Source organism: Phyllostomus discolor, chromosome 10 (genome assembly GCF_004126475.2).
Source record: "Phyllostomus discolor isolate MPI-MPIP mPhyDis1 chromosome 10, mPhyDis1.pri.v3, whole genome shotgun sequence".
NCBI lineage: Eukaryota > Metazoa > Chordata > Mammalia > Chiroptera > Phyllostomidae > Phyllostomus > Phyllostomus discolor.
In genome coordinates, this window is record NC_040912.2 from 12,642,116 (window position 1) to 12,669,682 (window position 27,567).

At 47.4% G+C, this 27,567-nt stretch overlaps 1 protein-coding gene, 1 non-coding gene and 1 pseudogene across 13 annotated transcripts; 2 read left to right on the forward strand and 1 right to left on the reverse strand.

Moving 5' to 3' along the window:
- Positions 1 to 27,440, reverse strand: NFE2L3 (nuclear factor, erythroid 2 like 3). Of its 12 annotated transcripts, XM_036010467.1 has the most exons (7): positions 26,591 to 27,436; positions 8,740 to 8,910; positions 5,221 to 5,304; positions 4,663 to 4,746; positions 3,758 to 3,841; positions 3,062 to 3,145; positions 1 to 2,416 (listed from the first exon to the last, which is right to left on the reverse strand). In XM_036010467.1, exons 1-7 carry the CDS (start codon positions 27,161 to 27,163, stop codon positions 1,163 to 1,165), a joined length of 2,334 nt encoding a protein of 777 aa, XP_035866360.1. In that variant the 5' UTR covers positions 27,164 to 27,436; the 3' UTR covers positions 1 to 1,162. The 12 variants fall into 12 exon arrangements, 11 of the variants coding, with proteins under 11 accessions (XP_035866360.1, XP_035866363.1, XP_035866362.1 ...); XM_036010470.1 differs by lacking the exon at positions 5,221 to 5,304; XM_036010469.1 differs by lacking the exon at positions 4,663 to 4,746.
- Positions 13,219 to 13,403, forward strand: LOC114508254. The gene has a single exon (XR_003685502.1). It is a non-coding gene; the product is annotated as a small nucleolar RNA SNORA23 (small nucleolar RNA).
- LOC114508271 lies at positions 21,604 to 21,699 on the forward strand (annotated as a pseudogene).
- Positions 27,441 to 27,567: the final 127 nt, after the last annotated feature.

Below are 27,567 nucleotides of genomic sequence, written 5' to 3' on the forward strand. Positions count from 1 at the left end.
TCCCATTTCATAGGGTTTCAGTATTTCCAGCTCATTGGTTGTAGAGGCTATGCTCTTCTGTGACTCTTCCTCTACTGTTGGTTTGTATTCAAGCGTGGCTTGTAATGTTTTCACGTTAAGCTGTTTTTGTGAGACACATGTTAAGGATGAAGCCTTCCCTGCAGGCTGCCTTTACTTGCTCAGGAGTTCTGTTTATACACAGGTAGCTCTGTTCTCTAAAACCTGTGACATTAGAGGTCTTCATTCTCAGCCAGTAAAGCCTAATGCACTATTAAAAGATCCTCATCCAAGGATATGTATACTGATTAGGGAAGGGAGAGAGAGAAACCTCGATTGGGAGGCAACCAGGGATTGAACCCAAAACCCTTTGGTGTACAGGATACTCCAACCAACTGAGCCCTCTGGTCAGAGCATAATGCAAAAGTTCCATTTTTTGTTTTTGACGCCATGGTTTAGAGCTTGGCCATTTATAGTTTATTTCATACAGTATTCTTTAAATCCAAGTGTGATGTGGATTCCCTTTATCAGTTTAATGAACTACGTTGATGTTAATTTGGATGGAGTCTACCAACATGCTGCTGTACTTGCTAGGTATTTACCTCTGTTCCTGGATGTATTTTGGAGGAGAAAATATCCAAGGTAAATTTGCTTAGAATTTCTGTACATAAGGGAAATGTTAACTTTTAAAAAATAAATTCAAGTATAAAACTCCCAGAGAAAAAGTTCTAATTGATGTATTCACAACATTTAAAATAGCTTTTGAAAAGCTCACTATACTTCAGTGCTTACAAACTAAATGAGAATGTTAAGGCTTCTTAGCATTTCAAGTCAAAAATGTTTTTAAATAATTACATCCAGTGTTTGCTACTTTTGAAGTGACTGTCTTACTAAAAAAGGCTACCAAAGTGACTGGATAGTCATGAAATTTTCACGTTACCCTACTCTTTGTACATATTTATAAATTGTGCATATGATGCAGGAGGACCTCATGGGAAGGTGGGGCTTTCCCCAGATTTCCCACAAATCTGATCTTGAAGTCCTAAACTTGTCCATGTAAGCTTCAAAATAATAGTTAACTGAGTGATTCAAGCAGCAGTACTTAAAAGATACGTTAATACTTGAGGTAAACCTTGAAGCAGTTTCAATGGTTTGGAATCCATTTTTAATTTCTTCTCTCACTTTTTCTCTTTCCCTTTTGAGTTTCCTTTTTGTGGCGTGAGGTCACCAGTTCCTTGGGTATAATCCAAACACTTCCGTCATGGCTGAATTGAAGAGCATATTCATTTGGATTGACCGGCCTACCTTCATCATCTCTTAGCCTACTAAAAATATCACGATAAAGGTCATGCAGCTTCTGTTTCATTATGTTAATAGCTCTTTTACACTGTGCACGCTCGCTCTTGAGGGTTTCCTTTTTTGCTTTTAAGTTACATACATCATCTTCTAGATTCAGAATTATGTCCAGTTTGCGCTTACGGCAGTTCTGAGCAGCAACTTTATTTTTTCCCCTTCGTCTAATATCACGGATGAGTGACACTTGTAAATCTGTCAGGTAGTGTCTGCTTAGCATGCTGTTGAAAGAATCAACAGGCATGTGAACAATTTCATCTATAGAAAACGGGATGTGCAGAGCTTCAGCACGGCGTTCGTCACGGCTCAAATGTCTGTCCGTGTCATCGAGGTACCTACTCCTTATTTTGTGTGACTTCCCAGTCCATGAAAAGGATTCAGAGGTGGATTCTGGTGCACTTGGCTGTAAGTGGTAAGTGTGGTCATGGAGTACATGTTGAAATGCAAGGTCCCGGTGAAAACCAGAATCACTCCTAAGATCCACTTGGCAAATCTTCCTGGGCTCCGGGTAGTAGCCTCCTACAGCCCCTTCTAAAGCACAGTGGGAAGGAGATTCCAAGTCACTGCTAGAACCTATAGCACCTTCACACACAGAGGAATTAGACTTGATGACGGAGATACTATTGTGGCTTGAATTTAAAGAAAGCCCAGAGTCAGAATCTGGTTGTTCGAAAAGGTGAGAAACTTCCAGTGGATCAAAACTTTCTGTAGCCAAAGACACTGAATTTATCTCATCAAACATGTTTATATTAAGGTCATATAGGTCTTGGCTTGTTAGATTCCTTAGCTGATGGTCAACAGGTGGAAGAAACCCTGTCAAATTAGCTCTAGGAAGGGTCTGCTCAGGGTTGATGGTATGAGAATTCAACGGCAGAAATGGTTCTCGTGGCTGTGAAGTCCTTTCTACCGGATCTCTTCTAAATGTATTGTTAGGACACAGCAACATGGCCTCATGGAGATTTACATCGTGACTTATAGCCTGGCTAATATTTACATGATAGTGTGCTGAAGAATTCATGACATCATTGATGCCTCCTGGAAGAGGACTATCTCCCAGTGAGATGCCCTGAAAAATGGAAAAAAGTACTTTAATACACATAACCCGATTTCAACAGCAGTTCTAGTACCTTACAGTATTTTCTTTCGTCCTTAGGGATATGCTATTGGCTATGAATAGCTTTCCCCAGTTAATACAGGCGACTCACAGCAACTTTAAAAATTAGGTTAGTAAAAAGCTGGTTGTTATTAAATCATTCTCATGTTCTATCCAACTCTCATTCTAGCTGTTAGCAATCCAAATCCACAGTGTGGAGCATCATGGAAAATAACAGCTATACTGAAGGAGTATTGGCTGAGGAGAAGACAGTCTTTTTTTGAAGTAAATCAGACCAATAAAGTATAATGAAAACACACATTCTACCAGAACAAATAAGAGACAGTGCCTCAGTTTGTCAAATGTTTACTGCCATTTTGATCCAGTATGAATTATATAAATCAGCTTAGACCTTTGTGATTATTACTTGGAGGAATAGTGCACATATTCCCCAAAGTTGAAGTCTTTCTATTAAAAGTAATCCTAACTGTGTGCTTAAAGAATAATGCGTTGGATATTATATTTAAACAACTATGTCCTCCAGGTGTGTGAGCCATATTTATTCAGAGGTGAGTGCAGATATTTTCCTGCAAGGATAAAAGCCAAGGTTCCAGTTACCTCCAGTGAATTTTCAGACTGTGAGGAAAGCAACTGAAGTAAGTCTTCCAGAGAGAAAGATGTGTCAGTTCCATTTAGATGTCTCTGTAGAAAAACACCAAAGATGCACCATTAGAAGGCATTAAATTAGAAGGCAGTTGTGTAAGTACCATGTGCTAACCAGTTGTGCCACTGGAGCTCCATGTTATTAGATCATTCTAACGTTATAATCTTACTTATTTTACTACTTAGTAAGATGCAACTCTCAGCCTTGCTGCTTGCAGTATAAATCCACACTGTGGAAGATTGTGGGTAATAACAGCTATGGTGAAGTATATAGTGTTGGTGAGCGTAGGGTTTGCCTCTTTTTAAAGTAAACCAGACCAATAAAGTATAATGAAGATATAAACACTACCAGAAAAGAAAGCTGCCTCAGTTTGTCAAATGCTTACTGCCATTTTGATCCAGTATGAATTATATAAATTGGCTTAGACCTTTGTGATCATTACTTGGAGGAATAATGGCTAATTTTCTAAAGTTGAAGTATTTCTATTAAACGTAATCCTAAGTCAGTGTGCCTAAAGAAGGATGTGTTGGGTATTTATTATTACATAAATATTTAAACAAGTATGTCCTCCAGGTGTAAAAGTTGTTATGTATTCACAGAGCTGAGTGCAGATATTTTCCTGCAAGGATAAAAGCCTAGGTTCCAGTTACCTCCAGTGAATTTTCAGGTTGTGAGGAAAGCAACTGAAGTAAGTCTTCCAGAGAGAGAGACGTGTCAGTCCCATTTAGATGTGTCTGTAGAAAAACACAAAAGGTGCACCATTCATTAAATCAAAGGGCAGTTGTGTAAGTACCATGTGCTGGCTGACTGGCCACTGGAGCTCCATGTTACTGGGTCATTCTAATGTTATAATCTAACATTTTACCACATTTTAAAAAAGATTTTATTTATTTTTAGAGAGAGGGGAGTTTAGGGAGAAACAGGGAAAGAAACATCAATGTGTGGTTGCCTCTCTCATGCTCCCTGCTGGGGACCTGGCCTGCAACCCACGCATGTGCCTTGACTGGGAATTGAACCTGTGACCCTTTGGTTGGCAAGCCGGCACTCAATCCACTGAGCCACACCAGCTGGGGCTTATTTTACTACTTTGTAAGATGCAACTCTCATCCTTGCTGCTTGCAGTCTAAATCCACATTGTGGAAGATCGATCATGGGTAATAACAGCTATAGTGAAGCATACAGTGTTGGTTGAGCAAAGGGTTCGCCTCTTTTTAAAGTAAATCAGACCAATAAAGTATAATGAACACAAATGCTACCAGAAAAATAAAGGTGCCTCAGTTTGTCAAATGCTTACTGCCATTTTGATCCAATATGAATTATATAAATTGGCTTAGACCTTTGTGATCATTACTTGGGGGAATAGTACACATATTTGGCTAATTCTCCAAAGTTGAAGTGTTTCTATTAAAAGTAATCCTAAGTCTACATGCCTAAAGAATAGTATGTTGGATATTATATTTGAACAACAACGTCCTCCAGGCGTAAGGTCTGTATTCATTCACAGAGCTGAGTGCAGATATTTTCCTGCAAGGATAAAAGCCAAGGTTCCAGTTACCTCTGGTAAATTTTTAGACTGTGAGGAAAGCAACTGAAGTAAGTCTTCCAGAGAGAAAGATGTGTCAGTCCCATATAGATATCTCTGTAGAAAAACACAAAAGGTGCACCATTCATTAAATTAAAGGGCAGCTGTGTAAGTACCACGTGCTAAACAGTTGTGTCACTGGAGCTCCATGTTATTGGATCATTCTAACGTTATAATCTTATTTTACTACTTTTTAAGACACAGCTCTCATCTTTGCTGTTAACAGTCTAAATCCACACTGTGGAAGATCGTGGATAATAACAGCTATAGTGGCCCTGGCTGGTGTGGCTCGGTGGATTGAGTGCCGGTCTGCGAACCAAAGGGTGGCAGGTTTGATTCCCAGTTGGTGCACACGCCTCGGTTGTGGGCCAGGTCCCCAGTAGGGGGTGTGAGAGGGAACCACACATTTCTGTTTCTCTCTGAAACAGAAGGAAAAACAGGAAAAAGAAAAACAAAAACCAGTGAGAGTGAAGTACACTGTTAGTTGATAGTAGGGCTTGTCTATTTTTTTTAAGTAATCAAACCAGTTACCTCCAGTGAATTTTCAGACTGTGAGGAAAGCAACTGAAGTAAGTCTTCCAGAGAGAAAGACGTGTCAGTCCCATTTAGATGTCTCTGTAGGAAAACACAAAAGGTGCACCATTCATTAAAACACCGAAGTGGCTGCCTGGAGCTTTAGATTTTATCTTGAACAGACAACCAGGTCTTACCTCCATGTTGGATTTTTATCCCTATCTTGGGGTTTTATACCCCTCTTTTGGGTACTCAATATTCTCATACCCTTCCTTAGTGAAAACCTTCAACTTGAAACTCCTCCCCATTCCTACCCCATTCCTCATATACTTTTTGCCTAGAATTGTTAGTTTCATCTTATTTTGCTCCTCCACAGCAGACCCTCCAAATTTGCTACAAAAATATCTAACTTTACCATCAAATATGTATTTAGACGTACTAAAATGTTTTACTAACTTCTTTACTCGCCATTGCATCACCTGCCTTCAAGGTTTAGTTCTTTTCTTGCTGAAATACTCCTGTAATAGCTCTTTTTAGACAGGCTGCAAGTAGTAAACTCTTAGTTTTCATAGCCTGGAATTATTTTGCTTGCATGTTTACATGGTAATTTATTTGGCAAGGTTATTAGGTTTAATGTTTTCCCTCAGTACTTTGTCCTAAGGCACTTATTACTATTGATTTCTTGGCAATCTGTCATTTCATAGCCAATCTTCCCCCCACCCCCCTGGTAATTTTAAAGACTTTTTTAAAATTCTTTGCTGTCTAGCCATTTCACTTTGGTATGTTTGGGACTTAGTATTTAGTCTGCTTAGGACTCTATATTCCTTTCATCTGAGTCATAACGTTTTAGTTTCGGAAATATTTAGCCATAAACTTCAAAAATTACTTCTCCTACATGCTTTCTGATTTCTCTTGGGACTATTAGAGAGTTCATCTTCGTTGACAGCTATTTCTGTAGGGATCCCACGTATCAAGGGTCACCAACTAACTATAAGGCAGTTTTGTGGTTTTCCTCTGCGAGGACCAGTATTCTTTTTTAAAGATTTTAATTTACTTTTTAGAGAAGGAAAGGGAAGGAGAAAGAAAGGGGAAGAAACATTGATTCATTGCCTCTCACGTGCCCCCAATGGGAACCTGGCCCACAACCCAGGTTTGTGCGCTCTGACCAGGAATTAAACCTGTGACCTTCCGGTTCGCAGATGGGCACTCAATCCACTGAGCCACACCAGTCAGGGCTGCAAGGATCAGTTTTTATATCATTCTCAACACTTTGCCTTCTTGGCTCAGGATTTCTGATAGCAACGGTAGTATAGACCATACGCTACATCTGGCTTTGGGTTCCTTCGATAGAATGATGTAGAACGTACATCATTCTATTTGAATTCATTAAGCAGCAGAGTTCTGTCTACCACACTAAAGTATACAGAACAATTTTTGAGACACTTGTTTTCATAGAAATTGGTTAATCCATTTTGAAATCTAACTGTTTTATTTTTCCTGCTCAGCTGGGTACACATCTTGCACAGAAATGGATGATCCGGCTATTCTTACAATTAATCCAAAAGACATACTCCATACTTCCAATTAGATTTCATTTGCCAGGAAGTGGTCAGTCTTCTTTTTTAAGCCAGACTCTTCTAAATCTTACCATAAAACACAAACACAGTTCTCTTTTGGGTCAAGAATTCATTTCATTTGAACAGAGATTACTAGGAGTATTTAAAGAATATGATGCATACACATTTAACTCTGTAAGACCTATCTTTTAAAAGCAAAACATTAATATAAACTCAACTTGTCTTCAGTGAGAAGAAATTCTCTTCAGACCAGTTAATTTACATACAGTGTATTTAGTTTTCATTAATAGCCGGCAGTCTAAATCTGCAGTGGGCCTGCAGTGGGGCTAGAAGAAGGCACTGTTAAGTACCGAATGTCGGCTGCCCTGGTTATCACCCAGGATTATCACTCGAACGAATGGAAATAAGACTTCAACAAACTGTAAGAGCACCACATTTCAGTAGCAGAATATATGGATGCTAACCTAACAAGAGGCACAGACCCGGAACTTGGAGGTGCACATGAGCAGCCAAGCCCAAGTCCAAGGAATGAGGCACAAATGCCTTGCTTGGAGTGATGAATGTGTTGCTGAGAAGTTTTGTCAAAATTGGTATTTGTCCTCATTTAAATTGTATTTTAGATTTTCTAAAGAAGCGCCCCACTTCACCTATCTCTTCATTATTGGCATTTAATGAGTGCCTACTACGTATCTAGCAGTGAGTTAATTCAGGTAATTCTGAGAAGTAGAAAACACACCATTCCTGCTTTTCTGGGAAGCTCAGGGAGGGAGTAAAAAGGCAAAGGCATACGCAGGAGAAAACAGAACCAACAGCATAAATCTGTAAAACAGTGAAGTGATAAGACTGTGATAAAACATCTCCCTCCAAAAAGGATGACTGCAAGGCTCTCAGGAAAGTGGGCTGAAATGCCTCTTTCCAAATACTTTTAATTTGATTATCCAGAAGTCACAAGGACTACCCTGGATATTTCACTCCAGGTACAGGGAAGGACTCGGTCTCCTCAACTGGCGAGAACAGGCTGGAGGGCCGGGAATGGAGAGTGGGCAAAGAGAGCAAGGCTGTTTTCTGATTTAATGTTACACGGCCAAGGAGACAGCGACGGGTTGTCTGAAGAGGCCCAAGGCACCGTACCCTCCGTCCTCCGAGGGTGTCAAGGCACAGCCCCAAGCTCAATGGGCAATCATGGCTGAGAAAACCAGCAGGACAAGACCCTCAAGGGTGCACCTTTCAGGTGAAGTGGTAAGTGGTTTAAAGTTTGTGGAACCTCCGCGCCCATCTCTGGAGCCTCAGCCAGGCTTGTTTGCTGGGACCTCAGCGGAGCTGAGCAGAAATCAGAGTACGGCCCAAATGAAACGGAGAAGCACAGGCTGCAGGAAGACTCCATCCTGTCAGCCTGGCTCCTGGAGTTCATCCTTCTATACCACTTCTCACAACCAAAGAGGGTTGTTAGACACAGGGGAGTCAAGGAGGCTGCCCCATTGGGCCTGGCCTTAGTCCCCCTAGGCCAGAGGCACAAAATGGTGCCCATGGAGCCCGGCCCAGTGGAGAGACTGAGGGTTTGAGCCCAAGCCCCAGCTGGTACTGAGGGTGATTTGCATGCACGTGTCTGGGCGAGGATTCCCGGATGCAGGGTGCCAGCCATCTCTTTATCCCTTGCCATGGCAAATGCAACTAACACAACCTGCTAGCAAGTTCGGGGAGGGGGGTGTAGGTGTGTACACACACGCGCACACTATCTTCAGTTTAACCAGAGATACCTAATTCTATGGGCTGATTCCTTTGTAAGCCAAACAACCACTGCCACAATAAAACAAAAGCATGTGTTTTTCATACATCAGTTTGCTTATACTAGGTTACGCTTACATACAAAATTCATTCATTCTCAACACAAATTGACAGAGCCTTACAAAATCTACCTGAATGCCAAAATGGTAAGTCTGGGAGACTGTGACACGCTTACCTCCTCTCTAGACTCAGTGGTCTTTTCTGCCTCCCACTCAGGCTTATCTGCTATTTTATTTTCATCTTCGTTCTTCTGATGTAGTGATTTTTCCTTCTGGGCTGAAGATACTCTTTGCTCATTTTCCTCCTGCTGGGAACTGTGACCCATAGCTCTTAATACCTCATTGTCCTATAAAAGTACCCAAAAATGTGCTAAGTAGAAATGTATATTTCATCCAATAAGTCAAACAATCTTTAAAACTATATTGTACTTACTGCTCAGGGGTCATGAAAACACCCAAGTCGAAAGCTGAGACTGACATTTCATTGTTAAAGAAATGTTACGTTCTGAAACAAAGCTCGGTGTGGAGTCCTGTCCTTTTTAGGAACTCACTGTGAGATAGGCTGCTCTAATCTGTAGAATTATATGTAATTATAAAGCCCCTGGACTTGTAACGTTTATTAGATTTGGAAGGCACTGTTGTCTGCAGTTTTTATTTAGTTTTCTGTTAAAAATAGATCAAACAGCCAATTTAGAAGCAAACACTAATCAAACGCACATAGAAAAATCTGGAAAGTATTACAAAGTGTTCACTGCGGCTGTCTGAAAGCTGGGAGCAGCTGGGGGCAGGGTGCTTAAAAAGAGTTGGCTTCACGTTATACATTTCTGTGCTGTTTGAATATTTTGCACAAACATGGACTTCTTTTATACACAGGAAAATGGTAAATATGTTTTTTATTCCAAGAAAATAAAGTTAACACAGCTCAAACATCTCCATAGATATTTTCAACTATGCTTATTTACCCAGATGAGTCCTTCCACCTTTTAATTTACTCGAAGAGCCTTAAATAATTGAAAGGCTAGAGAATTTGTATATCTAAGCATTCAAATAGTTACCATTCAACAGATACTATATATACTGACACTTTGAACTGTGCTATTAAAATCTTTGTATAATTCCACCCCCACCCCCCGCCCTTTAACTTAACCAAGGCTTCTCAAAACCTTTCAAAGGATCTGTTTTTAATTGCTCTCTTCCAGCGACATGGCACACTGGACTAACTCAAAGGACAGCACCACCCCCAACCCCTGGAAACCACAGAAATGTTCATCTGATCAAACAAACACGTGAAGGTCAAGGAAATGAAAACCCACAGACGCCAGAAGCAAGGAGAAATCAAAGCAGAGCAGGAAAGGGAAGCTGATATGCTGGGGGCCAACTTGCTTCTTCCTCGCCTCTCTCTCTGTTTACTGTACCTAACTCCATGACATACTCAATCTCGACGGGCCAGCCCATGTGAGCACCTGATTACAAGGAGCTCCCGTGCTCAAGACCATCGCTCCCTCTCCTTTATCCTCCCCTTTCTGCACCAATTGTTTCCCATCATCAGCCTATTAACATAGGCTAACACCACCCCTCTTTAAAATCCTCCCTGGGCCTTCCATTTTGCTTTAGAGCCTATCCCATTGCTTGCAAAATCCTCCAGTCATCTGGACTGCGTACATTCTCTGTGGAATCTATTCCAGCAAGGACTGTGGCCCCACCGTGGTGTCGCTCTGCCACCAAGCTCATCAGGGTCTCTACTGGTTGTCCAGTTCTTCATCCTCACCTTTCTTGACCCTTCAACAACATTAACTTAGTTACTGCCCTTCCTGGTAACTACAGGTAGCCCACCTGGCATCCAAGCACTTGCTGTCTTCATTCTCCTAACTCACCAACTACTACTCCTTTGCTGTTGACCTTTCATCTTTACTATCTCTAAACAAAGCTCAGCCTCAGGCACGCCAAGCCCTCTCTCACCTCCAGCTGGTTAAGGGCTCTCTCCCTGATTGCTTCTCTCTCCTCCCTCCTATGGCTTCCTTTAGGCCCCTATTCAAATATTACCATCTCACTTTTCTTTTAAAGCAACCCTCAAAACCCCTTCTCCCATCAGTATCGATCTCCCTTATCTTTCTTAATTTCTACCCACAGCATTTAGCACCAGCTGATATATTACCACATTTGCTTCTCTGATGTCTATCTGTCCCACTAGAATGCCAGCCTTGGGGGCAGGGACTCTGCCTGGTTCCAGCTGTATGACACATACTAGACCCTTAATAGGTACTTGCTGAACAGATAAACTAGAGACAACATCCTAAGACTGTGGTAGGGAACTGACTTCCAAGTGGGTGAGATGATGCTCCAGTCCTGCTCTTACCTGCAACTGCGATGCTGACTCCTGTCTAAATTTGGGGAAGGAGGGAAAAGGTCCTTACTCTTTGTAACTCCCTCTTTTGCCAAGGCAAAGTTTCTATTGTTAGGCCTGAATATAATCAAATTCAAATTTCTGGATTCCTGAGGCAGTTAACACTGTTGATGAAATTTGCTGTTGGTGGGTGTAGGAGCTTCTAATCCCTAAATGATGCAACCTATTTTAGAACCATGAACCAAGATACCCTTAGTTAATTTGTAATGTTTGAATTAATGCAACACCTGTGGACCCACCCATGAACTTGCAAACATGAGACGATGCCCTCTATAATGTTATATTAATAAACAATAACAGAGGTAAGTAAGGACTAGATCAAGCCCATAAGGAAAGAGATCAAATATACTTTAGTCTGGGAAGACTTTGTGGGAAAATTTTTTAGAGTGTATGCGAGTTTGGTAACAAAAGTATGTAATATGGCTTAACTAAAACCTTGGGAAGAAAAGAACTGAATTTCTCCATGTGACTGCACTCTCCATGCAAGGGTTAATTAGGTTAAAAGGTCTATCATCTATCAATGGATCATGACCCATTAAATGTGTGAAAAACAATCAGTGACTCCATCGGAATGTAAACAAGCAAGTAAAAAAAGGAAATCTCTTCTTACAGTAGAATGTAACTGGTAAATATAGAAGAATGATGGAGTTGGAAAATCCCTGATGGATGCCAAAACCAGGGAGTAAGAATGTGATGAGAAACAAGGTATTTAGTCTCAAAGCATCACTCCACAGATTATTTTTTAATTACCAAGAGAAAAATGGCACTGCATGAGAAACCTGGAAACCGCCACCCACACCAACGGGTCAAACCTGTCACCACACTATGGAGACAAACCCACACTGTGTGCGCAGAAGGACACAGTGCCGCTTCTGCAGTGCTCCTGCCCTACGTTGGTAATCTCCATGTAATCACGAGGAAACATCAGACAAATAAAAATCGGGTCTGTTTTACAAAGTAACTGATCAATGCTCTTCCAAAATCTAAAGGTCAAGAAATCTCAAACCCGAGGAAATTCTTTCTAGATTAAACGTGAAGAGGCGGCTTGGTAGCTAACTTCCATGGGTGGCCCTGGGGTAGCACCGATCCAGGAGAAGAGTAGTTATAAGAGACATTACTGGGATGACAGATAAAATCTGAACACCACAGATTAGTCGTAGATTCTTGGCGAATCTCCTGATTTGGATATTGGTTATGTTGGCGGGAGGACATGGTACCAGGCGCTAGAGCAGTGGAGTCAGACGGGACTTCAGTTCAGCAACCTGAGCACTTGAGTTCCGGCTAAGAAAGAATTCAGAGCCAAGCCTCAAGCTGTAAGAGAAAGTTTCTTTAGAAAGTGACAGATGTAGAAGTGAGCTGTAGAAGGAACGGGCTCAGGAAACAAGTTACAGAGGCAAAAGAAGGGCCCTTGGAACTTAGGAAAGAAAAGGGTAAAGGTAACTGCCCTGTGGCAGAGAGGATCTGGGGGGGGGCCCAGCATGCGACTAAGAGGGGGAGGAAAAAGGCCACTGAGTCCTCTATCCTGATGGTATTTATCTGGAGGTCTCAGGGGAGGATCTCAATAGACTATTCATTAGCTTTCCAGGTGTGCCCTTTCAGGGTTGTGGTCTCTACTGATTACACAAGGGCAGAGGGTCATTAGTCACTGCAGCTGGTCCTGATGTCGGCCATGGTGTCACTTATCTGGTTTTGCTGCTTTTCAGGCCTGGAGCTGAAGCACAACTAAGGCCTGGATGAATTTGAGGTGAGTTAGAACCTCATTGTCCTGGGGACCCAACGCTTAAGGGCTATCATCTGGCGTCCTTGTTTACAGGGGTCTAACCCACATGATCAGAGTTATGCAGAGCAAAGGAAAAGTTTCGCTGGGGGCAAGGTCCTTGTTTTCCCAGTTTTGCCTGATGCTAGGCACCTGGGACTTAACACCCTGGTGACCCTTCTGTACATGGCTTATTGTCCTTGCTCTGCTTACATCTGTCTAATTGCCCACCACAGTTACAGAGAACTCGTTGTTCTTAGAAAAGACACACTGAAGTACTTTCGTATCAAGGGGCACAATGGCTTCAATTCACTCCTAAATGTTTCAGAACAAAAAGAATTATATACTGTATGTATAAACAGAGAAAAATATAATTAGAAAACTAGGTAAATCAAATGGGGCACAGTGTTAACAACAGGTACATTTGAGTAAAGGACATATACTATTCTTGCAATTTTTTAAAAAAAGTAAAACATTAACCTAAAAATTCCTACACAGCTATTGTGTGCATAATAGTCATCCATCTGTGTCTGACAGCAGTGCCTCCGTGTTGCATTCAGATCTTGCTATCCGCGCAAACACCATGCAGCCAAAGAATAAGTTCGGATCATAGTACCACTCCAGTGTCATCTCACTGGACATAATTTACTACTGGCCAGTTCCCAAGTTCCCACACAGAAAAAAAAATTCCTACACAGCAAAATCACTTTGGCCAAGGTCAGCAGCAAAGGGTTCCTCCATAATGATTCTTCCATTAATTTGTGTTTCCCCCTCAAAGTGAATAATCACATCAACTGCTTTAATAATTATTTTCACCTCTTCCTTTTCAGCATTTACATTTCATATTTAATTTTCTTGTCTAATTGCTTTGGTTATGCTTCTAGAATAATGTTCAATAATAACGGTATAAATGACATAATGATATAAAGGGAAACACAGTGTCTACTCTCAATACTCTACTACAGCACCGCCCCACTTCTGGCACCAAACGTGTGGGTTCTCCACACACCAAGAAATTCTGTGATGCCATCAGGGTTGTCCAAAGGGGGCATAATTTGCCACCTCAAAATTTGTCTCTTTGATGCAGGATTATTTTAGTCTGGTTATTTTTAAGAAACAGCAGGCTTTAGTCCTGGCCGGGTAGTTCAGTTGGTTAAAGCGTTATCCCAATACACCAAGGTTGTGGGTTCAATTCCAGGTCAGGGCATGTACAAGAATCAACCAATTAATGCATAAATAAGCATAACTGTGAATCAATCTCTCTCAGGAAGGAAAGAAGGAAGGAAGGAAGGAAGGAGGGAGGGAGGAAAGGAAGGAACAGCAGGCTTAAGAGAAGCCATGAAAACCAAGCAGAAGTTACCCTTTGTAAGACATTTATCCGTATAAGTGAAATTTCCATTTGTAAGGGCATCTCCCTCGCTGTACCAGGAAGAAGGGGGTGATTCAATCATGAAATTCAATAAATCAATAAAATAAGGGGGCAATGACAAATCTGTATAACAACCTTAACCTTGTTCAGTGTTCTTTTCCTGGAAGGTTCCCAAAACTGACTCTCCCCTCCCCAGTATCTTCTTTTGTCTTCTGTTGAGTGTGGTGCTTAAGGCGATGGCTTAGGCCATTCCCAAGGGACTTGTATCCTCAGTTTTTCTGGGTCTGGCCCATGCCCACAGGAAGTATGTAATTTATTAAACTTTTGTTGACCTGCTATTAATCTGCCTTATATCAATTTATCAGACCAGCCAAAGAAACGTAGAAGGGAAGAAAGAAAAAAAAATCTTCCTTCCCAACAGTGTCTGTAACAGCTCGATTCTGACATTATCTACCTGGATATGGTATCAGATCCCAGAGGTTTGGGGCTCAGTCTCACAAGACTGCCCCGCCCCTGCCCCACCTTCAGATCCCAATGCCAAATCCAGATTGTTACGTGTGCTTCCAACCAACTGGCTGAACAAACGAGAGGTTCCCATAACCATCGCCTTGGGTTGCTCACAGACCTAAGGAAAACATTTTACTTTCTGGATTACTGTTTTATTATAAAAGGATGGATGCAACTCAGGAACAAGCAGGTGCACAGAGCGAGGCAGGTGGGAAGGGGCAAGAAGCTTCCATGCCCTCTCTGGCTGTGCCAAGCTTCCTGTCCCTCCACCAACCTAGGAGCTCCGAACCCCCTCCTTTTTGATGGGTAATCAATCATGCCTACCACCACACAGGAATGATTAAATCACTGGCCTTGGGCCCTGGCGAACAAACTGAGGGGCGTCACCCCTTCCATCCCTTGTCAGGACACATGCCTGGGTTGTGGGCCGGTCCCCAACTGGGGGCATGTGAGAGGCAGCTGATGGGTGTTTCTCTTACACAATATCAGTGTTTCTTGCCCTCTCTTTCCCTCTCTCTAAAAATAAATACGGTAAGATCTTAAAAAAAAAATCACTGGCCTCGGTGATTGAACTCAATCTCTAGTTGCTGTCTCAGCTCACCCACAGGTCTGGGGCTGAAGTTCCAAACTTCCAATCACATGGCTGCTTCCCTGGCACCAGCTGCCACCCTCAGGGGCTTTCCAAAAGTCACCTGATGAACTCAAATCAGGTGTGGTTAAAAGAGGCCCGATAAAGATAACAAGACACACCTTTTCCCTTTTGGTCCTGGAGCTATCTCAGAAACTATGAACAAAAGGCTAATTATTATAACAAAAGATGGTCCCATTCTTCTTGCAGAACACTGGCGCTGCAGCATTCATTCAGAGAAGCCAGCAGAAGAGGTGAAGAGAAGGAGGAGGACAGGAAGTGCGGTGGGGGGTGCGGGGCTGCAGGGGGAAGTGGGGAGAGGCACTGTCTAGGAAACCAAGTGTTTCAGGGAGAATGGAGTGGTCGATGGCATTGAATGCGCTTGGAGGTGGCACAAGTGAAGACCGAAAAGTATCCACTGGATTTGGCAATAGGGAAGCTGCTGGTGGCCTTCGAAAAATCAGTTTGGGGGGAACACCAAATGAGACCGCGTGAGGTGTAGACGGGAGGGGGTGGATTGGACACAGTGCCCAGTCAACTCGTTCAAGCATTTTGGCCACAAAGAGGAGAAATGGGTGCACCGCAAGAATTTTCAAAACATGCAATATTTTCCCTTAGATTGTAAAATAAAAATGTGACAACAGCTAACACAGTATTAGCCATCCAGTGTGAATGAATCAAAATTACACCTACGATGCCAGTTATTTTTTGTGTGTGTCGGATTGGAAAACATTTTTTTTTTTGGTGTGCTGCAGAATTTTAGTTACTACTTTATGTGCCCCACGAGAGGAAAGGGCTGAGAATTGCCGGTATGGCTCCGTGGCCCCCTCCTGCGCTCTCTGACCCCTTGTTCTGGTGAAACCCCAGAGCTCACGGTGGGAGGGCAACCTTCGAGTGCTCCACAGAGAGGTCTCCTGGGCAGCGAGCTGAAGCCTCCTGCCAGCTGCCCTGTGGTGGCCCATTCTGGAAGTGGAGCCCACACACAGCTCCAGTCAGGCCTTCAGACGAACATGAACATAACCAACCCAACCAACATCTTGCCTAGAACCTCATGAGACCCCCAGTGAGGACCACCCAGCCATACCGTCACAGAATTTCTGACCCCATAGAGACCTTGGGATAATAAATATTAGTTATATTCAGCCATTCAGTTTGCTACAGCTGTATTTTGCGTGAAGATGCACCAGAATGATTCCTGGATTTCTTTCATGTGTTTTGTTTTGCTTTGTTTAGATATTTTGGTCGTTACTGTCACACCGCCGGCTTTGAGAACAGAATCGGGAACAGAAAAGGTCTGTGTAAGGATTCCTTACTGGAAAGCTGGAGAAGAATTCTCCTTGAATTCTACAGGCACCAGGAGGTTTTTGTTTGTTTGCCTGTCTTTGTTTTTTAAACCATGCTGGCCATGTTTTCAGCCTCTTTGGAGGGACTTGCCAAACAGCTTTCCACGAATCCTGTTCTCATTTACACTGTCATCGGTGGCATATCCATTTCCTCACACCCCACCACCTACTCTGGGTTTCTCGATATTTGGCTCATTGGAAGGCTCCAACTGCAGCTCATTCGAGGCCGGCTGACTGTGACGACAGCAGAGGCAGGAGGAGCTACAGGAGCCCAGGAGCAAAGTCCTGGTCAAGGCTGAAATGCGAGCTTTGCTGCCTATAGCCATTCCCTTCGTCTCTTTGGCCCCGCAGGGAGAGGCAGGGGAGGCAGAAGGTGAGACCCGGGCCAGGCGTGGCAGCGCTGGATGCCAAGTCCCGAGAGGGCCCCTTCCAGTTCCGACACCCCAGTGGTCTACAAACAAGTGGCTACATCAGACGAGTCCATTTCGGAGAGGGCAAGAAGGTGCAATTAACAATTAAGCTAGACAACAGGCATTCACCAACACTGTCCCAAATGGTCACCCTATCTATGAGGCCACAGGGGAAAGAAGGGCCACTCAGGAACCTTGAAGGTAGAATGAAGTGCTGGTCGAGTTCTGCAGACCTAGGGAAGAGAGATACTTGAACTTGCACAGCCTTATGTAGTCAATAAATATCTCCTTGGCTAGTCCTCCACTTAGCCATTCAACTATCACTTACTGCAAGCCTATTACAAAGCTAACAGAAACATGTGCTCTAAGAAGTGATGAGAGAGAAGAATTTCCCCCACTTAGTGTCATGCACAAGGAGCTGTGCACCCTGGACCTCCTGCAAGGAAGGACTTGCGGCAGCTGCTGGGGACCTGCGGGCAGGGCACATCCAACTGTGCAGAGCGCTACCTCACCCAAGGTCACACCCTTCCCAGGGCACCCATATCCCTCCCGTGGCTGGGCAGGGAGGGTGTAAAGGCCCTGCCATCCCCGCTCCGTGCTGGACAATTGTGATGCGCACTACTTCAGCCCTAAAGCTCTGGTTTCATTAGCCTGCAAGGCAGCTTGACTTCTGCTTTGGGTTAACCCTGCTTTCCTGCCTTCCCCTCCACTGCTGTAGCTGCCAAGGGCACTCCCTTATGAGCGTTATGCACACTCAACCCAATCTCGGGAGTCCCCTGTCTGTGACAGCTGGGAGGAGAGACCAGAATTCTCAAGGCAGGGAGGGGTGGAGGATGCAGTCTTACAAGATCTCCACAAGTGTTGTGGCTGGGAGGGCTCCAGTCCAAACACTGCTGAGTGCAACGACCCATCCTACTCTCCTGTGATCCCGGGCCACTTGCACCCTCAGTGTCCTCATCTGTGAAGATACTGGCTAACTCACATTTTAAGAAATAGCACTTTATACGTTTGCAGATGCTATGTAGCCACTAATTACGATTCCTTTCTACTGTTTTGGTTTTTGGTTTTTTTATTCTAAAGAGTTGCCATTAATGACTAACCCCTGGCAGCTCAATCAGAACGCGAGGAGAAAGCGAGGCCGGCCCCTGGGAGCCAGCAATTACTGTTTGCTCCCTTTTCCTGTTTTCTCGACTCCATGCCATGGCGCCGAGACCCGAGTGCATGTGTTTTACAAGTCCACTGCAGATTTATGGCCCAGGCTCTGAATTTAAAGAATGAGTAGGTTAAACCCATCATTAAGTTACTTTTTATTTGTATGTAGGTGATATTTATTCTTACGAGGCTGGGACTCAATTAAAAAAAAGTCTTCACACTCGCCATAGGAAGCCGCCATAAACCTGAGAGCTGGGGTGACCTGGGGTGTCTGGGCACAACTCGGAATCCAGTGGCTTGTTCTGAGCTGCCCCCCCCCCCCCCCCGCCCCGGCCTGCTGGAAAGGCCCTCCCTGCTGTGGCTCCCTCTGCTGGGGGGGTGGGGGGACCCACTCACCCTCTGCAGGGATCCGGACCCTTCCCAGTGCGGGCCCCTCAGCCCAAACCGGGTTCTCCTGTCTAAAATCCCGAGGTCGCTGGGTTTCCTCTCATCACATGCATCCTATTCTTTCTAAAATTACAACTGTTTGGATCTTTCCTTTCCTACTGGGCCATGAACTTATGACACCTATCCTCCCGCTGCTAATGCACCTTTGCCCCACCATGTAATTTGCCCCCCCCCACCTTGGAAGCCTTGCTGGGAGGCTCTGAGTCACCGGAAGGCAGTGGGAAGCGGAAGAAAGGAGCAAAGCTTTTCTCTTCTTACTAAAATCTCTGAAGGTCTGATAACGGCAACGTGATTTCTAAGTTCCGTACTTATCACACTGTCGGGACCTGGATAGTGGGTTCGCGAGTCTGACCCCTGAAGGAACTCTTTGTGGGCAGTCCCAGCTGGTGTAGCTGAGCCTCTTTCGTTTACTCATCTGGGGGAGGAAGGACTGAGACCTGCTTTGACCTCTAGGGATGGATGAACCTTCAAAGACAAAGAGCAGTGTGGTGCCTCCGAGAGGAATGACATCAGAGGGACAGAGGTGAAGGCCACGGAATTCTGAGGCCGGTCCCCAGGCAGGAGGCAGGCTGGAGCCCTCGGGTCTAGAGAGAAGCAGAAGCGAGGAGCCGGATAAAGAGACAGTGTCCTGTTTGGCCTGGGTGGCTTCTAGTGGCAGTTTATAATAATTACCGCTCCCACTTCCTGAGCGCCCGCTGTGATGTGAGCCAGGCTCCACACTCACCAACCATCCCACTTAAGTCGCTCAGCATTCCGCTACAGGAGGACACTGAGGCACAGAGAGGTTAAGCAACTTGCCTTCAAGTCACAGAGCTAGCAAGCAACGGAACCAGGACTTGGTCGCAGGCATTTGTACTTCGGGGCCAGACCTCAGGCGCTGTCCTGCTACTTGTTGCCCCTCTTAGAACTGCGGGTGTCCCCCAGAGGCTGTCCCCCTGCCAACCCGGGCTCCTGTGCCGGCAGGCTTCAGGCTGGGTTCACCCTGTGGGAGGAGGGAGCAGGGGACTGGAGGGTGAGCAAACGTTCTCGGCAACAGCAGCCCCTCCTCCACCCACTAGGCTCTGGTACCACTCTTCCCACCCCCGCCTGCTGGTAGTCTCTGGGTCCCCCCCTCCCTGACTACTCCTGCAAGAAGTCTTTCATAAGTCCCTTTACGGGAGCCATCTAGGGCAAAGGCTGCTTGCTTCCTGCCAGAACCCCGAAAGCACCACCAGGACAACCCACACTGGATCCCACTTGCTTCCCACCACATCACACGGCAGTGGTGGGAAGAACCGACTCTACGTGGAAATATGAAGCTCCTGGCTGCATATTGCATTATCATGCAAAACAGCGGGCCACTATGCCCGGTGATGCATCTTGTTTGGATCCCGAATCCAACACACCATCCGTGGAAAACTGCTCATGGGACCACTGGGGCATCTGAACACTGACTGGATATTTGATGATGCCAAAGAATTACTGATTTTTTTTAGGTGTACTAATGGCTTTATGGTTATAGTGAAGAGTCCTTGTATCTCAGGAATGTATACTAGACATTTATTGAAGGGACCTGCCTTCTCAAAGCCCGAGGCCTCCTGCACATCTGTTCCCTCTTCCTGTCTGATCGTCTCAGCTGGGAGCCTCCCTACTCTGATCGACCATTTCCCGAATGATCTGCCCCCTTGGGGACAGAAGGGTTCCTGTTACACCAAAGCAGGTCCCAGCATGACCAAGCGGGACAGGAGTTTCCTGGAGATAAGATCCCCAGCTCTGGGGCAATAAGGGCAGGTCATCTGTTGAATATCTATTAACATGCGAGGAACTGCACCAGCCCTTAAATGCACAGCGCTATTTCACGCTCACCAGACTCTTCCAGAAGGAGGGGGATCTCCTCTCACAAGGGCTGCCCGGTAGCAGCGGGGCCAGATGGTGTGATGGGCGGTTTTCTGTGCCAACGCCGCATGTGGCTAGGCCATGGTACACAGTGGCTCCGACACTAACCTGGGAGTGGTTGCAGAGGGATTCTGTAGATGTGGTTGACAGCTACAACCAAACCAGGTGGCTTTACAGAGATCATCCTCGATGACCTGAGTGGGCTTCATCCAATCAGCTGTAAAGCCTTACGAGCAAAATGGAGGGTTCCCTGAACAAGAAGAAATTCTGCCTCCGGTCTGCTGAGTGTCCAGCTCGCCTAGGGTTTGGACTTGTCAGCCTCCACAACCACGGCTGCCTTAAAATACTCGTGTGTGTGTGTGTGTGTGCGTGCACGCAGGTATATATGTATATATTCATTCATATCGTACTGGTATAGTACATATTCAAATTATAGGTTCTGTTCTCTGGAGAACCCTGACTGCTCCTGAGTTACACCAGTCTCAAAAGGTCGCACACCACGGTGACCATGGGTCAGGCCTCTCTGCCACTGCTTGCACTCTGCCCACCACCACCTGCAACTTAACCCAAAACACCCAGGTGTGTACCAGGCAGGGCCTCACCAGCCTCAGCTGCCCACCAGCGTATTTGAATATCAACATAATTCCCTAACTAGATTTTGAGAATAAACTATTCATATCGAAAGGCTGCCCAGAATGGGAGCAGCTTGTTTTTACAATGCATCGTTTGGTAGTGGGTGGGAGGTATGGCTTACTCAGTGCTTAAGAACAGCGACCAGTTCTGTTCCAGGCAAGGTTGCTAACCTGCTGTGTAACTTTGGGCAATCCTGTTTCACCACCTGACTAATTATAACGCCAACCTGCAAGTCTGCCTCCTGCGGCCCCCATCCACTCAAATTGGCATTACATGGTCAGATGGCCCATTGGGATTCGCATCTGACCTACTTTCTAATTGGACTCTGGCCATGAAGGACCCACGACACATTCCAGCTCATGGTGTCAAACCAACGTGGGGGGATGGACGAGGAGTGAGCGCTCAGCAGACGCCGGCTGAACCAGCCTGCGCTCCTCACCCGGGCCTGGGTGCCACTTGAGGGTTACAGTGAAGACCCAGTTTCCACACTCAAGACAGCTGCAGTTTAAAGTAGACTGGGTCCAGCAGGCCATGAAGCGACCTCCCTCTCAGTTTAAGAGGGCTGTCCCGAGTATAGTATAGGGCTGGCTCTTAAAGGCACAAGAGGACAATATAAGATAAAAAAAAAAAAGTAGAGAATGCCAAGTCCCATAAAAGAACTACTACAGAGTGTATCAGGGGTGGAAGGAAAGAAAAGGAAATGGTTGCAGGTGACAGTTGAGATGAGTATGAGAATTTAACAGTAAAAGCCTTGGGAGGAATGAAAAGAGGCATTCTGGCCAAAGATAACAGAGTAAGGGGCAGGAAAGCAGGGGGCTGTCGAGGGAAAAGAAAGGGAGAAAGTTTTAGCCAGAAAGGAGGCTCCAGGCAGAGGATCATGGGAGATGAACTCAGCTAGGGCAGTGAGGGAGCTAGGTCACGCTGGCCACGTGAGGAGCCTTGAATGACAAAATATCGAATTGGTAGGTAATGAGGAGCTAGTGGAGGCTCCCCAAATACAAGGGCAGAGAACCAAGGCAAGCTTTGGAAACCTGCACCTAGCAACAGACCGGGCAGAAATTGGGGAAGGGGCATTCCAGAGCCCCGAGAGTGGCATCAACAGCAGTAGCTAACACCATCGAGGGCTTCACAGGTACCAGCCCTGCTGAGCCTGCATGGTCTCCTTTAGTCCTCACAATTCCCAAAGGTACACTTACCACCCCACGTTACAGAGAAGGGAACTGAGGCACAGAGAGGTTACAAAGTGTCCCCCAGATTATACAACAGTCAGAGGCGGAGCCCAGACCTACAGCTACCCAAGCTGGTCGGACTCCAGTCCAGAGCACTGGACCACCAGGCCAGCCTGCTTCTGAGTCAGGGCCTGGCCCTGCACCCTGATGTCTCAGCTGAGCTGAGAAGTAGGGGGAATGGAGAGAACAACACCAGGGACACTGCAGAGATGGTACGCCTGCGACCCACCAACGGAGGGCTGACTGGAGAAAATGTGAAATAAGGTTCCCTAGGGTTGCTGCACATTAAGGCAGGAAAAAACAAAACACAATAAGGATTTGGTCACGAGCACAGACCAAATCCTGCTGCAAATGATCCTATACACAGACCAGCTGCTTCCACAAACAGCATAGTTTTCAACAGCTGGAGCCCACTTGCTAAGCAAGCTGAACCTGCCACGAGTTGCCGGGGAAAGGGAGATAGGTGGTGACTGTGGAGTGGACTCAACTGCTGCCCTCAAGATCCCTAGGCTAAGTCCTAACCCTCAGTACCTCGGAATGTGACCTTAGTTGGCAACTGACGTGCAGGAGATGTCACTAGTTAAGATGAACAGGTAGGTCCTTAGTTCACACGACTGCCATGCACGCAAGGAGGTGCCAAGCGAAGATGAAGGCAGGGACTGGGGAAGAGGGTCGCCAAAGCCGGCCAGCAAACGGCCACAGGTGAGAAGGGCCTGGGGCGGACGCTCCCTCTCCCAGCGGGCAGCCCTGCCGCCACCTTCGCGTCTGCGGGACACTCCAGATCCGGTGTTTCGGCCACCCGCTGTGTCGTTCTTTGCTCTGGTAGTCCCAGGACACTACTACTGTGCCCTGTGCCATTCTTTCCCATAGAAGGGTCGCCTTCCCTGTGTCCTTCAGTGAGCAAATCGACGAGCCTCCTGTGGAGCTCCGCAGTGCTGCGACGCGCGTGATTCTGGGGCTGTTCCTGTGTCCTGATTGCGGGTGAAAAACAGGCAAATGTTTGAAATTGCATCTCTCTGCCGCTGCCGAGGCATCAGGGGCTGTCTTTGATTTCGTAATGAAAAAGAACGTTTACGTTCACAATCGAGGGCCTTTCTCTTTCCTTTTCTCTTAGAAGCAAGTATTGACCGCGTCAGACTCTTCCTGTGGCCTGAAGAAGCACGGTCCCACGGGCAGGAAACCGAGAGGCCCCGCGGGACCCCGCACCCGGCGGAGGGTCCCCGCCCCAGGGCACGAAGCCACGTGGCGATGACCACGGCCCCCTCTCAGTGGCACAGCCGCAACAGCTCCCTGAAGTCACTCCACCTCCCAAGAGCCTCACATGCTCCATTCTACAAAAACCATTCATTTCTCTGTTGCGCCCACGCGCTGCTTTGAAGGGTGGGTGCTTCATGGGTCGTGAGTGAATGGCTGTGGTTGCGAAGGGAAGCATGTCGGCCCTGGGGAATTCCAGACTCTGTTTTCAGATAACGAAGAGCCGCGCGCTAAGAAATGAAACCAAAACAGTACTTCTTTTGCCACTGGGAAAATCCCCTACTCCTGAATATTTCTGTGCGTGTACAAAAAGTAGGGAAAACAGTACCATCAAACCAGAGTTTCCTACGACTCCAATGCAAGCCACCAGGACGATCTATTTAAAAACATGACGACCCGGAGAGTGGTCTGTGGGGCAAAGCACTCCCACCCCGTTTTCAGCAGACAGTGACTAACAAGTTATGAAGCACTTAAGACGTGGCGGGCACAGTTCTCGGGCTGTGATGTGGAATGAACTGTTTCTGACAACAGCCCTACATGGTGGACACCTTTACTATTCTCGCTGTGCAGGTGAGGAGAACGCAGCACAGTCGGGTTAGGAAACTGGCTGGAAAGTCACAGAGCTCTAAGCGGCAGAGCTGGGATTCCAAACCAGACACTCCGGCTGCAACACACCCCACCCCCCTGGACAAACAAACAACCGAGCCAGACACACAGGCAAATAAGACAAAAGGAAATAAAATGAGTGGGGACAGGTTAAGGAGGGTGGGTTGAGCATGGAGAAAAATAAGAGAACACCAGTCACACTCCAAGCCCTGGGCTGGCACCTCCCACACGTTTTTCCCACTGAACTGGCACAGCGCCCCGGAGGGAAGCGTTACTCTCTGATGAAACACGGAGGCTCGGAGAGACCTGTGTGAGGCCACTTTAGTAAGTGATGTCCCTAAACCCAGGTTTGTGGATTGCAAAAACCGGTGTCATTTTTTCCCAGCCCATTTTCTCCCAGCCAGGGCTTCCAACTGGAATCTCTGCATTATGAATGGTATAATCTGCTTTTAAAAGTCAATCCAGCATTGAGAAACAGTGCTTGGGCTTGGTGTCGGGAGGGGTGTCACCCCATTCCAGCTGCACCCTTGTCCAGAGAACCTGAGGACAGTTCGGGGGTTTACCTAATGTGCCACTTTGAGAGTCAGCTCAGGTTCTAGTCCCACTCTGGCACCCCAAACTGTGTGGCTTCGACCAAGTTTCCTAACCTCACCGGGCCTCTATTTGCATAAAGTACAAATTGGATATAAGACTGCCAGGGATGTGTACCTCACAAGGGTAACATACAAAAGGCATCACCAATAAAGGTGAACTGGCTGTGAAAACTGTAAGGTGCTCCACAGCTGATCTTCGCTGAAATTAGCATGACCAGGTCGTCCCCTCAGCCATCAAGGTCCAGCAGGTCCACACCTGGCCGGGGAAGCACCACCAGAATAGCCCCACGTGAACTTCACCCTCCTCCCTGGGAAAGCTGGGCTCAGGGACTCCAAGGTCTGGCTGGGCCTAGGCCCCAGAAGCTTCCCGCAAGGCAGGCTTGCCTGTTTAAACAGGTATCCACCAGGTGATGCTCGGAGGGGGAGGGAAGTCCTTACGGAGTGAACTGTCTCCTCTCCCGCCAGGTCCCTGCATACTTGGCCAGCCGGTTGGCATTCGGCTGTGAGGGGGGCAGGGTGCCATCTGGTACAGCATCCAGCATTGGGTTTCACCCCGCGAGTTACAGAATGAGGAAAGGTAAGCGGTGCAGCAAGCGACTCTCATCAGGAGGTAGAAGAGGATGGAGGTGAGGATCTAGATTGGATGAGTGGGTGGGAAGAACCTTCCCCCGTTCCCAACAGACCCGAGCCCACCAAGACTCCCGCCCACCCCCACCCCATGAGTTCCGGCCCCAGGAAGAGGAAGGGATCAGATCTGCATAACAGTGAATCACCACCAGGCACTCCGGCACAATGACCCCTCGAGGAGAGGGTGGAGAAGCTCGTTCCACAACTGCCTACACAAACGGCAGCTCCGAAGAGCAGCAAACAAACCAGTCAAGCCCCAACTCCCACTTTGCCTAAGACTGCACTCCAAAAACAACGTCCGAGGAACACGTTGAACGATACCAATTGTGAACACTAAGGTTCTGGGCCAAGAAGGGATTAAAAAGATCCCTTTGACGAAACTTGGGGTAAAACGATTTGGGGGAAGTTGATATTAAGTGTCCTTATAAGTGGAAGGGCCGCTGGCAGCCACACGTGTAGTTCAATCGACAGATCTTGTTTCAAAAGAAAGTTAAGCCAAAGGGTTTGACCGATAAACCAAAGGGAACTCATTAGTCACTAGGTGACTGCCGGGGCTCCTGTTTCATGCTAATAAGCGATTACCCAAGTTCTAGGAGGGAAGCGCACTGTTAGCGCGGGGAAGGCTGGTCGCCGCGGGACGGTCTGCCAGCTGGCCTCTGCCTGCACACTGACCACCGCCCCTTCGTCCAGGGAAGCAGCAAAAACGAACTGCAACTGGGTTGAAACTCCAGGCGGGGACCATCGCCTTAGGTCGGGAGTGTGGTTCTTAAAGAGAAACGTGCGTCCTCCTGGAGACCAAGGCCTCCTCAGGGTCCTTCGAGTCGGGCACGGGTTCCAGAAAAAAAGACGTGTCGGTGTACACGAGGTACTGAAAAAATGCAGCGAGCAACGATATCACCAGCATCCCTTCTCCTCCCCGCTCCCCAGCCCCGAACTACGCTTGATGGCCATCAAACACAAGAAAGGTGTCCCCGACGACGAAAAGGATGACTTCACCCACTTCTTTTTCAAATGCCTATAAAGCCTAATAGCCTTCATTCAGATTCACAAAAAGGAGAGGCGCAGAGTCGTCCGCGAACCTACACACCCCTTGGGGCTGAGGGTGGAAAGTAAGCAGTGTGCCCCCTCCCCAGGCTCCTCACACCATCCAGGGCTCCTGGCCAGCGCACCCCACACCGCGCGCACTCCCGTTACCTCGCTTGCGCGTCCGCGTGCATCCGGCACTTGAGCCGTCGGTTCCGTGGGTGCCTCCTCTTCCTCCAAGGGGCTACTCGGGGCTGCTCGGGGGTCCTCGCCACCTCCCGGAGCAGCCTGGCTGCCGCTGTCCGCGCTAGTGCCGACTCCTCCGGCCGAAGAGGCAGATGCGGCGGCGGCGCCGAGCAGCCCATGTGCCCCGTCGGCGTCCCCGGCCGCCACGCTGTGCACTAGCCACGCATCCACGCGGGTGCGGGGGATGAAAGGGACCCCAAGCGTGCGCACCTCCCGGAACAGCTGGCCCTCGGGTTCTGCCGCGGGGTCTGGCTCCCGGCCTTTGGGGTGCAGGTGGTCCGTGCGCCCCCACCCTCCCGCGGCCGGGAAGAGGCTGGGCGCGTACGCGGGATTCGTCTGGCAGTCCCCGAGCAGTAGTTCATCCCGGAACAGGGTGGGCGGCGGGAGCACCAGGTAGAGATCTAGGTCCAGATCCAGGTGGAGCCCCGCCAAGCTAAGCAGGATGGTGAGATGCAAGAGGCCGCCGCCTTCGGACCACCACGGTTTCAGGTACTTCATCTCCCAGCGCACGCCTGGGGACGCCCCTGCCGGCGCCCGCCCGCAGGTCCCAGCGCTCCAGCCGCCGCTGTGACACGTGCGGGCCCCGCGCACCGCCGACACCTGCCCGGAAGAGACAGAAGCGAAACAATGGATCCAGACGCGCAGCGGCCGTCGTGGGTTCCCGGAGCCCCGCACAAAGGCGATCCTTCGCAGGTCGGTAGTGTGCCGGGGCTCAGGAGAGACGGAGGAGGAGCCACCTGCGCGCGAAGCCCGCCCGCCCGCCGGGTTCCTCCGAGCTCCGCGCCGCCTCCAGGCCCGGCCCCCGCCCAGGCCGCCAGCGCAGCCGCCGGGGACCCGCCCACTGCCGCGGGGGGGGGGGGGGCGGCGCGGGGGGGGGGGGGCCGGCGCGGGTGGGAGGGGCC

What these genes read in the sequence shown, in the direction of transcription:
- NFE2L3 (XM_036010467.1), bottom strand. Translation starts at nt 27,163, where the DNA reads ATGAAGTACCTGAAACCGTGGTGGTCCGAAGGCGGCGGCCTCTTGCAT. An exon ending in CACGCGGACGCGCAAGCGAG is followed by an intron (nt 8,911 to 26,590) that starts GTAACGGGAGTG and finishes GTACTTTTATAG; the next exon opens with GACAATGAGGTATTAAGAGC. An exon ending in AACCTGAAAATTCACTGGAG is followed by an intron (nt 3,146 to 3,757) that starts GTAACTGGAACC and finishes GTTTTTCTACAG; the next exon opens with AGACATCTAAATGGAACTGA.